This window comes from Sinocyclocheilus grahami, unplaced genomic scaffold (genome assembly GCF_001515645.1).
Source record: "Sinocyclocheilus grahami isolate Dianchi unplaced genomic scaffold, SAMN03320097.WGS_v1.1 scaffold457.1, whole genome shotgun sequence".
Lineage (NCBI taxonomy): Eukaryota > Metazoa > Chordata > Actinopteri > Cypriniformes > Cyprinidae > Sinocyclocheilus > Sinocyclocheilus grahami.
This window is the reverse complement of record NW_015505636.1, coordinates 1475590-1491808: the sequence shown is the minus strand read 5'-3', so window position 1 is coordinate 1491808 and position 16219 is coordinate 1475590. Positions and strand designations below refer to the sequence as shown.

Below are 16219 nucleotides of genomic sequence, written 5' to 3'. Positions count from 1 at the left end.
GAGAAACTTCACTTTTAATACACAAAAGATAAGACATAAATAAAACCATGAAACAAAAACAAAGAGACACAGGTAGATATGCAGACCGATAGATTGAGGATGCAAACAGGAACATCTAAAAAGTATGAAGAGACTAGATGGACAAGAGATTCAGAAATGGCCTTTAGACATGTGGGAGGAAGAATGGGGACATAGCTGCAGAACTCAAACAGGAAAGGAGCAGATTGACAGGCAGTAATACTACTCTACTGGACTGGACTGGACCATACAAACACCAGGCTGGTGCGTCGCCTACCTTTGCCTAATGGTTAAGTCCGCCTCTGCTGCTGCTAATGCTACTGCTGTTATATGAACAAGACATGCTTAGTAATTACTCCTCACCTGCGCGTAGTTTTACAACTAACGCAATAATCCACTGAATCAGAGTGAAGACCGTTTACTTATCTTAGCTGTTTAGTTTCAGGGAAACTCTGAAAGCGAACTGCAGGAATCTCTAGTGAATGCTAGCCAGCCATATAAATGCAAGGCAGTAAGCTCATTGGCTGCATATGCAGCATGAACCAATCAGCTTGTGCCAAGTCGTTTAACTCTCTGAATATCATGAGTTACATTAACAACCCATCAGCCTGCACAATCTAGAGTTTCATGACTGAACTATATATATATCACGATATAGTTATTTTTTCTTTAATAAGGTTTTTATGATATCAGTTTTTGATACCATAGAATTTTCATAATTCTTGTCACTACTGTCAATATCACAGAAAACAAAAAAAACAAAAAAGAAAAGAAAGAGAAAAACTCAAGATAATTGAAGATAAGTAACTAAATACAAGCAACAGGACAAAAAACTACAATAAATAAAGTGATTTAGTCAAGAGATTTTCTCTCACTGCTGTTTGATTAACAATGACAGACAGGAGGAATAACAAGCAGCTTCCCATTTAAGATCGAACATCCGGATGCAATATACTGTTACACATGTATTTTCTTTCTCAGCGGTTTACTTTCACTGTTTATGAGGATACTTGCAATGATGGACATTTTGACACATACATGTGTGTATTTAACTATTCAAGGCCTATAAAGCGGCAAAAATAACTATACATATGAATAAAAATTCATATGCACACGTCTCTCTGACAGTGCGTGCAAGCCGCACATATAGCGAAATATGTTCTCTTTCGCTGCGGATTGCATTTCAACGGCTTAAAACCACTTGTTTTTAAGCCACAATCCTTAAAAACGTGTGCAAGCGCAAGTTTTTGTGAGCACGTAGCACAGCAACATCACATGAGGGTGTAACCGCGACTGTTCTTTCTCAGCGGTTTACTTTCACTGTTTATGAGGATACTTGCAATGATGGACATTTTGACACATACATGTGTGTATTTAACTATTCAAGGCCTATAAAGCGGCAAAAATAACTATACATATGAATAAAAATTCATATGCACACGTCTCTCTGACAGTGCGTGCAAGCCGCACATATAGCGAAATATGTTCTCTTTCGCTGCGGATTGCATTTCAACGGCTTAAAACCACTTGTTTTTAAGCCACAATCCTTAAAAACGTGTGCAAGCGCAAGTTTTTGTGAGCACGTAGCACAGCAACATCACATGAGGGTGTAACCGCGATAGAGACGATAGTCCAAAATTTGGTTTATTTGTGTCTACCGGTATATTGCCCACCCCTAACTGTTATTATAAATTGTAATAATATTCTACAATATTACTATTTTTACTCTTACTTTTACTTTGATTTTTGATCAAATAAATGCAGCCTTGGTGAGCTATAGAGTCATTTAAAAAAAAAAAACCTTACTGACCCCAAACTTTTGAACTTTTGTGTACTTTTTTGTACACAAGTTGAATATATATAAAAAATACTGTATGTATCGAGGCAGCTCAATAAGGTTTGGAACAGAGCTACTACTATGTGCAATCAACAAAACCAGAGTGCATTAACGTGAAAATAGAAATAGACTCTGTAAGCAAAACACATTTCAAAGGAAGCAGTGAAAGGACTGAGAAGACTGAACCTGAGCTCACCTGTCTGCGTAGGGTTCGTGAGAGAGAGTGTGCCCGGCGAGGTGGGGGGATTCGTGGGATGCTCTCTGAATCTGATAAGCTATGAGGACTGATCGGTCTGAACAGATCAGTGGGCACACTCAAGAGCAGTGTGGGTTCTTCTGTTTGAGACTGGATAGAGCCTGTAGACCCTGTGTGAGGAGACATTTTTCTATTACATTTCATATTGCATCTGCATTTTAAACAAATTCAGAAATAAATTGCAGTGCTCTACCAGTCTGAACGAGTTGAGGTGAGGTTGTGTGGGTACTGTGGGTTGAGTTGGGCTGCAGCGGCAGGAACATGTAGCTGTCATTGGGCAGAGAATGCGTACGGCCCACTGAGGTCTTCTTCACGTACAGTAAGTGCTCATCCGTTGGCTCGTCTGGCTGCTGGGGGTCTGGGGGATCTGCTGGAGCTGTGGTCTGAGAGGCATTAAAAGAGATGCAAGTCAAGGTGAGAGCTGGTACTTGTGTTTGGAGCATCAGGGGCCCTTATGAACACATGGAAGCACACGCACACACATTGTACCTAATACATAGAAGCTGGACTGGTTAGCGTACAATGAAAGGCAAACATTACTGCGCACTAGACGTAGGGAGGAGACTGATCAAGAAACATGTTCTCATAAATCATGTTGCGTATGTGCAAATGCATATTTCTTATATTAATATGCACATTTTATAATTTTTTTCATATCCATGTATTGTATACTGTATTTAATTTAAATTACAGATGACTGAAAGTATGAATATTTGCTATCAATCATTTTTTTTGTAATTTCTTTTTAATGAATTGTCTCATTCAGTTCACAAAACTGAATGATTCATGAATCAGATTGAATAAGACATACTCCGTTTGGAAATTTTGGTCTGTTAAATGAGTCTCAAGAACCAAATTGATGATACATTTTTGGTGTTTTGTGTCCTTTTTTGAAGTAACACTCTTCAGAATTTCTAATTTTTATGGGAAAAAAATTGGAATGAGGTGAGATTAGTAAACAATAGTAATTACAGTAATATTAAATAACAACTGGACTTTTTTTTAATTTATGGTGAATTTTTCCTTGCAATAACACTCATGCAAGTCCACATATTCTTACACACAGATTTCATTTGTTTTGTAAAAAGTTCTCGATTATATTCTGATCATTATTTGTGATTAAATGTGTTTTGAGTACATTTTCTCCCTTTCCACTGCATTGTTTATAATCAATCTTTGTGGGTAACATATACATACCCATTTAGATTTATGGTGCTATTTTTAACCTGTTTTATGGACATTGTGAAGTTATGCACATTTCAGTGCACATTTCATTGCCTTTTTTCATTGACATAAATACAACAGAAAAATGAGAACAGGCTGGATCTAGATCTCACTCATCTGAGAAATGCTATGTGTAAATTATTTATGGATCTATGGGCATATTTCTGAGACAATGAATATGAATTCAGTTGCGAGGTGACAGAAACCATCAGCCTCCTCCCTTCAGAAGCTGCGCCCAGAGCCTGAACTACTGTAGCTGGCAGACAGCAGAAGCCGACCCCATACCACACTCCTATATTCTTTCAAGAAGCATGGTACTAGGGAGAAACTTCACTTTTAATACACAAAAGATAAGACAGAGATAAAATCATGAAACAAAAACAAAGAGACACAGGTAGATATATGCAGACAGATAGATTGAGGATGCAAACAGGAACATCTAAAAAGTATGAAGAGACTAGATGGAGAAGAGGTTTAGAAATGGCCTTTAGACATTTAGACGTATGGGAGGAAGAGCGGGGACATAGCTGCAGAACCCAGACAGGAAAGGAGCAGATTGACAGGCAGTAAATACTACTCTACTGGACTGTACAGGACCATACAAACACCAGGCTGGTGCGAAATGTACAGAGAGAGGGAAAGAGAGAAAGACAAAGAGAGGAGCGGATGGTTAGAAACCCCCAAAGCTTCCAAACGCACTCGCCTCTCAGATCTGCATAAAGTGATTATGATGAAGGTGCTCTACTTTTACAAATTCATCAGACCAAGTGTCAGAAAACAGATTACTGGTATAGTTTTGGTATAAATTAATCATACAGCCCTGGCACGGCAGGTACGTAATTAGGTTACACATGTAGAGAGGATGCACCAGTGTTAGGGAAGCTTGCAAACTAGTTTGTCAATATACAAGCTACTCCTATTATAAAGTAGCTAAACTACAGACAGACTGCTCTCTTGAAGTACTAATAGTTTGTTAAACTACAAGCTACTGCAAGAAAGTAGCTAACTTAGGGTTAATTATATTATATAATTTTTATATTATATTATTTGCTGAATTCTATATCAAATCCATAGGAATTGTTTACTTAATATAAAGTGTAACAATTTATTTACCAAAAAGTGCTGTTAGTCCTGTTACACATTTGTACTTTCATTACCAAAAAGTGTTGTTACCAATGTCCTGTTACACATTTGTATTTACACAAACCATTCAGTGGGCTGTTACATGTGTGTAGTTACACAAACATTACAGCTGTAGATACTATGTACCAATGTGTACTTACACTGTGGTTACATACTGTGTACACATCTAGTTACTATGTAAGTACACAGGTATTAGGACCACTTAATATAAAGTGGGACCATTTTATTTATATTTAATGTACACTACCATTCAAATATTTGGGGTCAGTTTGATTTTTCTAAAGATGACATTACTTTTATTCATCCAAGGATGATCCATTATAATGGTAAAGATCTGTACAGTATTTAGAAAAATTAATGATGTTCTTTTGAATTTTCTTTTTATCAAATAATCCTGAAGAAAAGAGTTTAACATCATAAGTGTTACATGAGCAACAAATCAGCATATTACAGTGATTTCTGAACAATTATGTGACACTGAAGACATTACATTTTACATTACATTTTAAAATACATTAGAATAGAACAACTATTATATAAATTATTATATAAATTGTATTTCACTGTGTTCTTTTTGTATTTTTATAATAATAATAATAATGCAGCCTTGGAGAGCATTAGACACTTCTTTACACACTTCTAAACACACTTTTGAACTATAGTGTATGTAAGCAAAAAGTATACTGATATACTATTCATTTTGTCAGCTGATGCTTTCTAGAAAAACTGTTTAGCACTGGAAAACCTGCATTTATTTGAAAGCAGCTACAGTAAAATTTAGTTGTTAGGTTAGTATTGTAACTACGATTTGACACTTTTAGCTCTGTAACTCAACTTTGTCAGGTACCACAAGAAACCAAGGGGACCTTCAAGGTGCCACTCTGAAGAACATTTAGCAAAAATTGTGCTGTAAATAGCTTAAAACATTGAACTGAGGAAATCTATTATAGGGCCAAAAGATCTAGGGCTAAATTATTCAGGGTCAAATACTGAAGCAGGGTGGAGAGGGCAGATGTCTTTGGAAGCAGTGTAAGGCTGAGAGGCAGGAGTGGAAAATGAACGTTGCTCTACTGTTAAATACATTGCACTCCTGACTGGTTAGTAAGAGGGGGTTAAAATCATCTGGGACAGAGTCATCCGTCAGAGCTAAGGACCAGGATTTCTCCGACACCAGAGACAGAGCCTCCATCTCGGCTAGAGGAATCTAAAGAAGAAGAGACGAGCCAAGAGTGAGATGGGCAAACAGCACATGCATAGTTAGAAGACACGCACAAACTATCACACAGGTTAGTGCAAGTAAATTAATACAGCTAAATGTGGTGAAATCAGTTCATTGCAGTTCAGTGGGTGGAAATCAGAGTTGTGCTCCATTCAAATTTGGACTGAGAAAGTATTTTAAATTCCAATCCCTAAAATGATGTAGCAAACAGGATGGAGAATTGCAATTCAAATCTCAATGTAATGAAGAAGAATTCAAATTAAAAGAAATTCATATATCTGCAATTTTTAAATAGGAAAGAACAGTTTGTCAAGACAAACTTTTAACGTTGGCTTGACAAAGCTTTGTTTAAAAGATTTGCAGGTTTATAGACCAGATAAATAGACACACAGACAGATAAATATTCAATTTGGGTTGAATTTCTTTGTAATTAAATACTATATTTCTTCACATTCATATTCCAATTCAACTTCCAATTCAAATTAACACCCATGAATTAAAAGAGAGCCAATTGTTTAATTCAGAATTGATGGAAACACCCTCCAGTGTCAGCTGACAGGATGCATATAACCTTCCTTCAGTAGCCATGATGGATATCCTGAAGTTTAACAGTCCTCAGATATTAAAGTTAGATCAGAAACAAAAGGTCAAACTCGGTTACGTTTAAAGAGAAATAATGTACAGTCTCTTTCATAAATCCTCAAACGTCAGCAGGTGAAATCCTGCATGCTGCATCGTCTAATTGTCCCTGAGAGTTTGGGCTGGAACAACTTTTTGCAAAGTCGTCAAAATAAAAGCGCCAGCTATTTCCATAAAGACAGATTACAGATTCTCCAATTACATTTAAAAAAAAAAGCTTTTAGAAGCCTCCATTTTGCAATGCTAATGCAATTTAATGAAATATTTCAATGTGAAACAGACCAAAGGAGATTTCCTTGCATAATTCAACAGCGGTCCAGCTTTTTATCGATTCACACATTACCTCTTCGACTTCAGCCTGACGAGTCCATCACTTTTTCGGGTATTAATGATCTTTGGAACGAGGCACAAAGTTCACACAATTTTGCAAAACTTTGTCACTCTTATGGGATCAGGAAATAAGTACATTTCAACAAATGGATTTTACTGGAGCAGAACCAAGTCCTTGCCTTCTAAAGAGTGCTGGAAATCCCAGAGTGCAGAGATGGTTTTGTAACTGACACACAGAACACTGTTAGACTTTTTAACTGTTTAATTTTACAGTTACTCACCGCAAAAAGCCCAGTAAACTACCATATATATGTTTTACGGTTAACTACTGTAATATGCACTGAATTATGGGTATTTTAATGCCATTTACTGTATATGGGAATTTGCGTTACTTTACTGTTTGCTCAAAAGCAGTAGTGCTACTGTAAATTGTTCTGCAGATGAAAAACATTAATCTGCATTCTCAATACAATGTCTGGGTAAGCACAAGTGTGGTGAAATAAAATGCATTTTTAAAATGATTAAAAAATAAAATATATAAACTTTGCTTACACCCCACAAAATTTAAATTGTATTCGCGCGCAACAACCTGGCAGAGGTTATATAAACTGAGGCTTGTGTCGGGTGCCCGCATAACGGACTTCCCCTCTGAGTGAATCGCCAGACGTCAACTGCGAGTTTTCCTGTGGTAAGTACTTTTACACTTACTTTTAAAACGTAAACCATTATCAATATCAATGAAATGTAAAAATATGGAGAAAGTAAATATAAAATCTAATTATAGGCTATTACTAGGACAGTCTGAGGGAAAAGTTTGTTTTCCCCAAAAACTTTCATGAAACTTTCATGAAACTCAATTGTCCTGCAACGGACTGAACGCCTTTCCAGTATAGATGTGTAGTATTTACACAAACAATTATTTTTTGACTTTTTTACTGCTAGTTATGGTATCTTTTACTCCTCAGTTAAATGAATACTGTTAAATGTGTGTGATGTCATTTGAAATAGCACGAGCGCTCTCTCCTTTTACTCCTCAGTTAAATGAATACTGTTAAATGTGTGTGATGTCATTTGAAATAGCACGAGCGCTCTCTCTCTCTTGCGTGCAACATGGGTATATGTCTCGTGCTCTCTCTCTCTCGTAAATAAAACATTTACGCCAGTGCATATACCAAAGAAAAAAATATATATATTCAAGTAAAATTATAATCAATTAATTCAAGAAAGAAAATGCATAATGATTCTTCTTTTTCTCTCTTTTACTTGTTTCAACCGGAGCTAACTACACCCCAAAGGCTATTTTAGGAGCCACAGCATTGAGCATCTTTGGCTTTGTAAGTATGTTTTAACTATCATACACAGTATACATTAGATTAACTGCAGCTATGACAGAAATGTCATAATATAATAATAATTAAAGATATGTTTTGATATATATATATATATATATATATATATTGTGATCCAACAGATATGCAATATCTCTCTGATGTTTGTGTCAGCAGGAGCCAACTACACCCCAGAGACTCTTTTAAGGGCCACCTAGAATCACGGCACCTTTGACTTTGTAAGTTTTTTTAATTTATTTTTTATATGATCACTCATATGTTGGGCTGGGGATTGATAGAGATTTCATAATTCCATTTGATTCACAAGCTCTTAATTCAGTTCTGATCTTGATTCAATTCAGTTTGATTCACAATTATTCTTATTCTGATTCCAGTTTCCATACAATTTAATTGGATTAAAATATTTCTGAGAATTTGATGACAGCCATTTATGTACCTTGATTTAGTATTAATTTTGGTTATAATCCTGTATTCTTCAAGAGTACTTCTAGATTGACTCAAAAGCCTGTTTTGCTCTAATATTTACAAACAATACAAATGTTACAGTAGCTGATACACACTCATATTCCTTGGATCAAGAGCTGTCACAACTAAAAAGATACTTTAAAACACTGCGAAAAAAAAAAAAGTTTAAGTTTGAAGGACCATAAAATTACTCTTTAATGTGATTGTACAGTGGGGAAAATAATTATTTGATCCCCTGTTGATTTTGTAAGTTTGACCACTTACAAAAAAATTAAGGGTCTATAATTTTTATGGTAGGTTTATTTTAATGGATAGAGACAGAATATCAACAAAAAAATCCAGAAAAAAACATTATATAAAGGTTATAAATTGACTTGCATTTCAGTGAGTAAAATAAGTATTTGATCCCCTACCAACCAGCAAGAATTCTGGCTCCCACAGATTGGTTACATGCCCAAGTGGAACACAGATAAGTCCTGTCACTTTAAGAAATTACTCCTAATGTCATCTTGCTATGAGTATAAAAGAAAACAGTCCATAGAATGTGTATCTTCCATTCAAACCTCTCCCACCACCATGGGCAAGACCAAAGAGCTGTCAAAGGACGTCAGAGACAAGATTGTAGACCTGCACAAGGCTGGAATGGGCTACAAGACCATCAGCAAGAAGCTTTTTGAGAAGGAGACAACTGTTGGTGTGAATATTCGGAAATGGAAGAAATACAAAATAACCATCAATCGCCCTCTGTCTGGTGCTCCATGCAAGATCTCGCCTTATGAGGAAAGGATGGTCATGATAAAAGTGAGGGATCAGCCCCTAACTACACAGGAGGAGCTTGTTAATGATCTTAAGGCAGTTGGGCCAACAGTCGCCAAGTAAACCATTGGTAACACACTACATTGCAATGATTTGATATCATGCAGTGCCCGCAAGGTCCCCCAGCTCAAGAAGGCACATGTACAGGCCCGTCTGAACATCTAAATGATTCAGAGAAGGCTTGGGAGAAAGTGCTGTTGTCACATAAGAACAAAATTGAACTCTTTGGCATCAACTCGACTTGCTGTGTTTGGAGGGAGAGAAATGCTGACTATGACCCCAAGAACACCATCCCTACAGTCAAGCATGGAGGTGGAAACATTATGCTTTGGGGCTGTTTCTCTGCTATGGGTACAGGATGGCTTCACCGCATTGAAGGACCGATGGACGGGGCCATGCAGCCAGAACACTGAAGATGGGTCATGGATGATGGGTCTTCCAGCATGACAATGACCCAAAATACCGCCAAGGCAACACCCTTACAAAATCAGTATGGGATCAAATAATTATTTTCCCTGCTGTACATTTAGGCAATTAATGGAGTTCCCTGACAAGGATGTGCAAAAAAGCAATACTGTTTAAACAGTACTATACTGGGAATAACTGCTGTTGCACAAGTTGTTACCTTGTCTGTCCATGAACAAATTTAGAAGAGATAAACTCATGACCATTTCTCTCACATTTCCCCTCTGTTTTGTTTCAGATCATCTGTCAGTGGTTATGGAGGCCATGCATCCAAGACCAACTAGGATGATTGTTTCCATATTTTTTTTTGTTAAGATATATTCATGATCTCATCTCAGTTTGTCTCAGGTCACTTATTTGGAATTTATTAAATTCAATGGGATTCATGTAAAATATTCAAAGGTTTTATAAAATAAATAGTGTGAAATAAATTACAGTAAAATTACTGTAATATTATTATACTGTTACAGTTATTATAAGTTACAGTAAGGATATAAGGATATAGTACTGTAAAATTAAGTTGTGGTAAGAGTATTTTACTATAAAATGAAATTGCGGTAAGGGCATTATACTGTAAAATAAACTTGCGATAAGCTACTGTAAAGGGGTAGTTACAGTAAATTATTGGCAATAGTGCTGCCAGTAAGTTACCGCAGAAATACAATAAAAAGTCTAACAGTGAAGCTTCGGTGCTATTATGTACGTTTAAGTGGTCCAGAGAGAAAAAAGGAGGGAGAGCAGAAGGGAAGGAGACAGGCAGAGGAGTGTGGTACAAGGCAAAGCTGGGTAAACGGGGATGCCATTGACCTGTTTCTCAGTGAAGTGCTTGCTGGGAAGGGGGGGCAGAGCGTAGTAGTGGCAGATGGAGCCAGATAGGTTGTCCATGAGGCTGAGCTCTCCTTCCAATGAGCCCTGGATCACCAGGGAAACTGAGTCAAACATAGGCCTCCGCTAAAAGCCCCAGCATGTGGCAGACGGGATGAATGACGAAGAGAGAGAAAGAGAACAGACAGAGACCGAGGCAGAGGAGATGACCAGGGGTGACGTGAATGACATTACACAGAGAAAAAACAGAGGAGAAATGAAGGAAGGACAGAAGTTTGTAGACTATAACACAAGCAGCCAGAAGAGAGATTTACAAAAGGATAAACAAGCTACTCAGAATTCATTTAAAGGAACAGTTCACCCAAAAATTAAGATGTCGTCATTTAGTCACCCACGTTATTGACTGTCTTTCTTCCATGGAACACAAAAGCAGACATTCTTAACCATGGACTTCTGTTCCTCAGAATAAAGACATACAGGTTTGCGACAACATGACAGTGATTAACTGACAGAATTAGAAATTTTAAGTGAACTGATTGTTTAAACCAGTTTAGCTAAGATGCATTGCTTAGTTATATCAGTAGTACAATGCATTATGTGCTGATCAGATGTAGTATTGGGCTCTGAACTTACAAAGATACATTGCTCTCAAGAAAAACGTTTGATACTACCACTGACATCCACAAGGGGGAACTAGAGCTCTATGAACATTTGCCCTGATGATGAGCAAAAAATTTAGACGCAGCCACACTTCAGAAGAGAGCTGGAGGGAAAATGTCATTGTTAACTTAAAAAAAATGGCTGGTATTCTGGAAATAGCCAGCCTACATTAAAAAAAGAAGAGGTTTGTATCACTACTTTCCCATGGCATCAGTCTGACCTTCGACCACTAAGTTTATGAGGAGCAAACAACAGTCACATCTCCATATGACAATAACAGAAACTGATGGACTTCCCCACTTTAAAAATAACAGTCCCGTGTTTTAAAACATGCCTTTTTAGTAAACCTAAATGCATGTTAATAATGATCTGAAAGCCCTGGCAAATACTAAATCTGCATTGATTTTTGAACTAATAAACAGTTAATTGTTAGTTAACAGTGCTAGTTAACTTTTCACTGTTAACTAGTTGCTTAATTAGCATGCATAGCATATTGGCTGCTTATTATTGCCTTATTCTGTGTGACCATATTCTAGATCCCTTAACCCTACCCAATAACTAACTACTACCACAACTACCTTACTTATGATCAATAAGCAGCAAATAAGACATTTCTTGAGAGGAATACTCTTAGTTAATAGTGAAGTTTTTTTTTCACAGAAGGACAAGTCATACAGGTTTAAAAACAACATACAAGATGAGTAAATAATGACATTTTGAAATTAAATTTAAATTTTTAATGTGTGAGGTGTTGTTTATCACAGAAAATATCTTTACTATGTTTAAAGAAAAATCATGTTTACAATTATGCACTTGAACAGAAGTCAATGGGGCACTGCGTTGCACTGAAATACATTTTGAAGCACACAATGTTGTGCGTAGGACTACAAGGCTTAAACATACGTGTTTACACGACTAGAGTAACAAAATTGTTTACCATCTTCTTCTATGCAGAGTTCCTCTCATGACCATATAAGGCCAGTAAAACCCTGCAATTTTCAGACGATACGTGCAATAATTCCAAAAAGGGACTTTTCACATAGAGACAAATCCACAGGAATTAGACTGGTAATGCAGAACCAAAATCTCAGTAGTCCCACTGCTAAAAAAACAACTTGCATATCAAATAACTCACATTTTGTTTAGACAAATTTATATATGAATGCACTGATACAAGACTTTTTTTTTCTTTTGCTTTTATACCCTCTGGAAGGTCTTGCTCTATCGACTTCCTCTGCAAGTGCACTGCTGTAAACAAGACTTTTTTTTTGTTTTAAGGACAACATTATTTTCAGTGGTAATGGAAAGCATAAAGCAGATGCTTACGTCTAATTGAACCAGAAACATTCTTTTAATGTGCATCAGTGTCGTATATGGGTTCAGACATCTATGGAAGCATATGGTATGTTGTCTAGCAGTATATTGGATTTAGATAATACAGTGTTGCAGTGATGATGTATTTTTGTAGGCCAACCCAGACGTTACCATCACCCTGGTTCCCTTGACAAAAACCAGAAAGAATTTTCTACTGGCTTAAGGATTATTGCAGAAAATAAGCTCTGTGACCAAAAAAGGTTTATGATTCCTACATGTTTTGTTCATCATGATAACCTTCACAAATAAACATAATTTTTATGAATTTAGAAACCTACATACAATCGACAGAAGTGGGGGAAAAAAACTATAAAATCTATAAACAAACTACACCATGGTCACACCATCACTAATCTTCTGACAACTCGTTCAGTCTTTATTTAATAATAATTAAAAAAAACGGAAAGTTTATGTAAGAATAGTTTGCAAAAGTGTGATTATAAACAAAGCTGTGAAAACCTGAGTGATGAGTTTACTTGTTCAGTGTGATGATGTTTGTTCCATATTTAGCCACTTGTTAGCAACTGCCTTTTCCAAGTTTACAAGGGGGTATTTACTGATGTATTTTATGTCACAGAATATAACATGACAATATCTTAATCTTGTGCTAACCCACAGACCTTATTTCAGGCAAAAACCCATTTAAAAAAATGTTAACTTAGTTCCCAAGTTTTGGCCTACAAAAATACGTCATCTCTGCAGCATTCTATTCAAAAGTTTCAGCAAAATGAAAGCAAGCTGGACACCCCTGCTGAAACCTGCTTAAGATAGTGGCTGGTTTCTAGCTGGCCTGATGTGGTCATAAGCAGCTTAAACCAATTAGCATATAGTCTGGCTCACGTGTTGAGCCTAGAAACGACACCATTGAAGGTACACACCACTGACCTTACACCCACTCACCTCTAATGGCGGATCCAAATTATGAGGAGGATCAGGATCTGTCATTATGTGATCTTCAGAGTCCCTGCGTATGTCTGCAGGTGGGCTGTCTGTGGGGTAAAGACGTCCCGACATGTCTCGAGAGTCTCTTGAGATCCAAGGCGACCCCCCTGGTCCACTTACATCACTATGTCCCAGAGGTGGCATGTGTCCTCGGGATATTCCTCCATCTCCACCCACAGCCTCCAACTCCAGCTCCATCTCAGCTTCTAGCTCAGCCTCCTCCTTAGCCTCTTTGTTGCTTTCCTCCAGGTGCTTCATGAGCACAGCAATCACCACATTGACCAGCACAAACTGGGCCGTCAGTACAAAGGACACAAAGTAAATGGGGGACACCACCGTGTTGTAGCAGATGCCTGTGTCTTGGGAGCAGTCTCTGAGCGTGTCCTGCAACGTGGATGCACAGCCACAGAGAGTAAAAATGAGAGGCGAATAGGTTGTAAAAATGCAAAGCATTTAAAATAAAACCATGTGGATCATTGAAATTCACCATGAATTTCACTGTCCCACCTTCATAATGCCATTCCAGTTGTCCCCGGTGGATACACGGAACAACAGGAGGAAAGCCATGCCAAAATTCTTGAACGTGGCATAACGGCCAAGACCTTCACAGGGGTGCAGCTCATCACATACTGGGACAGAAACAAAATGTCATAGTCTGAGGTACATGGTCTGGGAATGTGCAAATCTGCATATTTTCAGCGCTGTGAAAAAGTTAAAATTTAATTTAATTATCCACTTAATGAAAAGTTGGTTAATTTTTAACACACACTTTCAGATATACAGTAAATATTCCAAAATTGGGATCACAGCAACACAATTTTAGGTTCCCCAAAGAACCTTTCAGTGATCAGTTCTTAAAACAACCATTGTTTTGTTAAATAAAATAAAATTGGAATACTTTTATAGAACCTTTATCGACTATAAAGAAACTTTTGTACAATGAAAAGGTTCAATGGATGTTAAAGGTTCTTCATAGAACCACAGATGCCAAAAAAACCAACAAAAAAAACCCTTTATTTTTAAGATTGATGTGAGCATATAGATGTAAGACAGATTGCAAGCACTCTGAAACTTTCTCCATTTGTGGATTATATTACGTACTACAAAATAATTGACATTTAGCATCTTGAAAATGGCTTTAAATCTTTTTCCAAACTCTTAAATCACAACAACCTTCATTCTGAGGAGCTTAGACAGCTCTTTTGATCTTGGCATGATGGTACCATGCACTTCAATGTATGTACAAACTGCACTTTCCAAAATCACCATAAGCAGAAACTATTGGCAGTCCAGACCAGTTTATTAAGGTTATTCGATATAAGGCGAGACCTGATTTTAATTTTAGAAACTCGAGAAGAAATTCAGAAGTTCAAAATTTACATTCAAAGTGTCAAATTATATTAACTGAATTACCATATATTTATTGATGAAATAGCATTTTCCAATAGCATGTTGGAAAGAAGAAATACTACACATTTTATGCAGTCTCACAACATATGTATATAGACCAACATTTAAATCGATCTAAAATAATCTCACTGATCGATATAGTTGGTGGACTGCTAATCGACCAGTCCTGATTTATCCTTATTTGGGAAGAAACAGAAAAAAGTTTGCCTTGCAGACAGTCAATCTCAATTCAGCAGACTCCATATATTGAACTTGGACAGCATTGTAAAGCTGGATATGAATTATGAAGTCTCTATGTTTATCTTGAGTCGGCTGATTGGAAATGGAAATGACATCAACTCTGGTATTGTGCTGAGCTGCACTGGAGCGGCAGGCTGTATTCAGTAAACCGGTGCCAAATGTCCTGCCACGTATTTTAGAGAAAATCTCCTGCAGATACCATATTTATGGTTTGCCCTTACAGACAAGGATAAAAATCTTTCTAAAATATGTGAAAGTGATCTCACAGCAATTTAAAACAAATAAACAGTAATAAATCAAACAATTTAAAACATAATTATGTAGCATCAGAGGATTAGAGGGTTACGACATCAGTGGAGTAATCAACGTCATAAAGGGAATAAATAAATGTATGCAATTAGTTTTTAGGACCCCTTGATGAATAGAGTGATGGAGCCCATAACATACGGTACAAAACTGAGTGCTGCATTTACGTCTGGCCTATAATAGCGTGTAACATAGTATATTAATTTTGTTGTGATACTTATATTGAAAAAACTGGTAAAAAATACTTGAAAGACTTTTATTTGGGACACTCAAAGTTATTTTGGCTTCTTAACTCTGGGTTTAGTTAAAGTTAACTTAATATTTTCAATATAGCATATTTCCATTTTTTAGTTTTTGGACTCCAAGCAGTAGTGTCACGCACTCCCTAGGGAATGTAAGTAATTTACATTTCAGTGTAAATAAAACCTAGATGGGAAGATCCTGAGGAGTGCATAGGTGTGTGTGTGTGTGTGTAAGAAGGAGTGTTTGCGTCTGAGTGAATTAGACCATGAGCAAAAATGGTCCTTATTTATGTGTGTTTGTTATGCTTACTCAGGTCACCAAACAGCTCTACTCCCAGAGCAGCGAAGATGAAGAAGAGCAACATGAAGAGGAGACCCAGATTCCCCACCTGTAGAGAGAGAGAGAGAGAGAGAGAGAGAGAGAGAGAGAGAGAGAGAGAGAGAGAGAGAGATAGAAAG

General features: G+C 37.0%; 1 protein-coding gene and 1 long non-coding RNA gene across 4 annotated transcripts in view; one reads left to right on the top strand and one right to left on the bottom strand.

Annotated features, from left to right (window-relative positions):
- Positions 1 to 1929: 1929 nt before the first annotated feature.
- The window catches only part of cacna1g (calcium channel, voltage-dependent, T type, alpha 1G subunit), a 161814-nt gene continuing 147524 nt past the window's right edge, over positions 1930 to 16219 (bottom strand). For all 3 annotated transcript variants that reach the window (XM_016234764.1, XM_016234763.1, XM_016234765.1), the window contains 7 exons: positions 16071 to 16149; positions 14070 to 14191; positions 13521 to 13946; positions 10569 to 10712; positions 5560 to 5682; positions 2305 to 2494; positions 1930 to 2221 (listed from right to left, as the gene is read on the bottom strand). In XM_016234764.1, the coding sequence (XP_016090250.1) occupies positions 1935 to 2221; positions 2305 to 2494; positions 5560 to 5682; positions 10569 to 10712; positions 13521 to 13946; positions 14070 to 14191; positions 16071 to 16149 (1371 nt within the window). In that variant the 3' untranslated portion in view covers positions 1930 to 1934. The remainder of the gene's footprint in view (positions 2222 to 2304; positions 2495 to 5559; positions 5683 to 10568; positions 10713 to 13520; positions 13947 to 14069; positions 14192 to 16070; positions 16150 to 16219) is intronic.
- On the top strand, positions 7940 to 10041 carry LOC107552776 (uncharacterized). Its single transcript, XR_001604894.1, has 3 exons — positions 7940 to 8000; positions 8172 to 8233; positions 10000 to 10041. It is a non-coding gene; the product is annotated as an uncharacterized lncRNA (long non-coding RNA).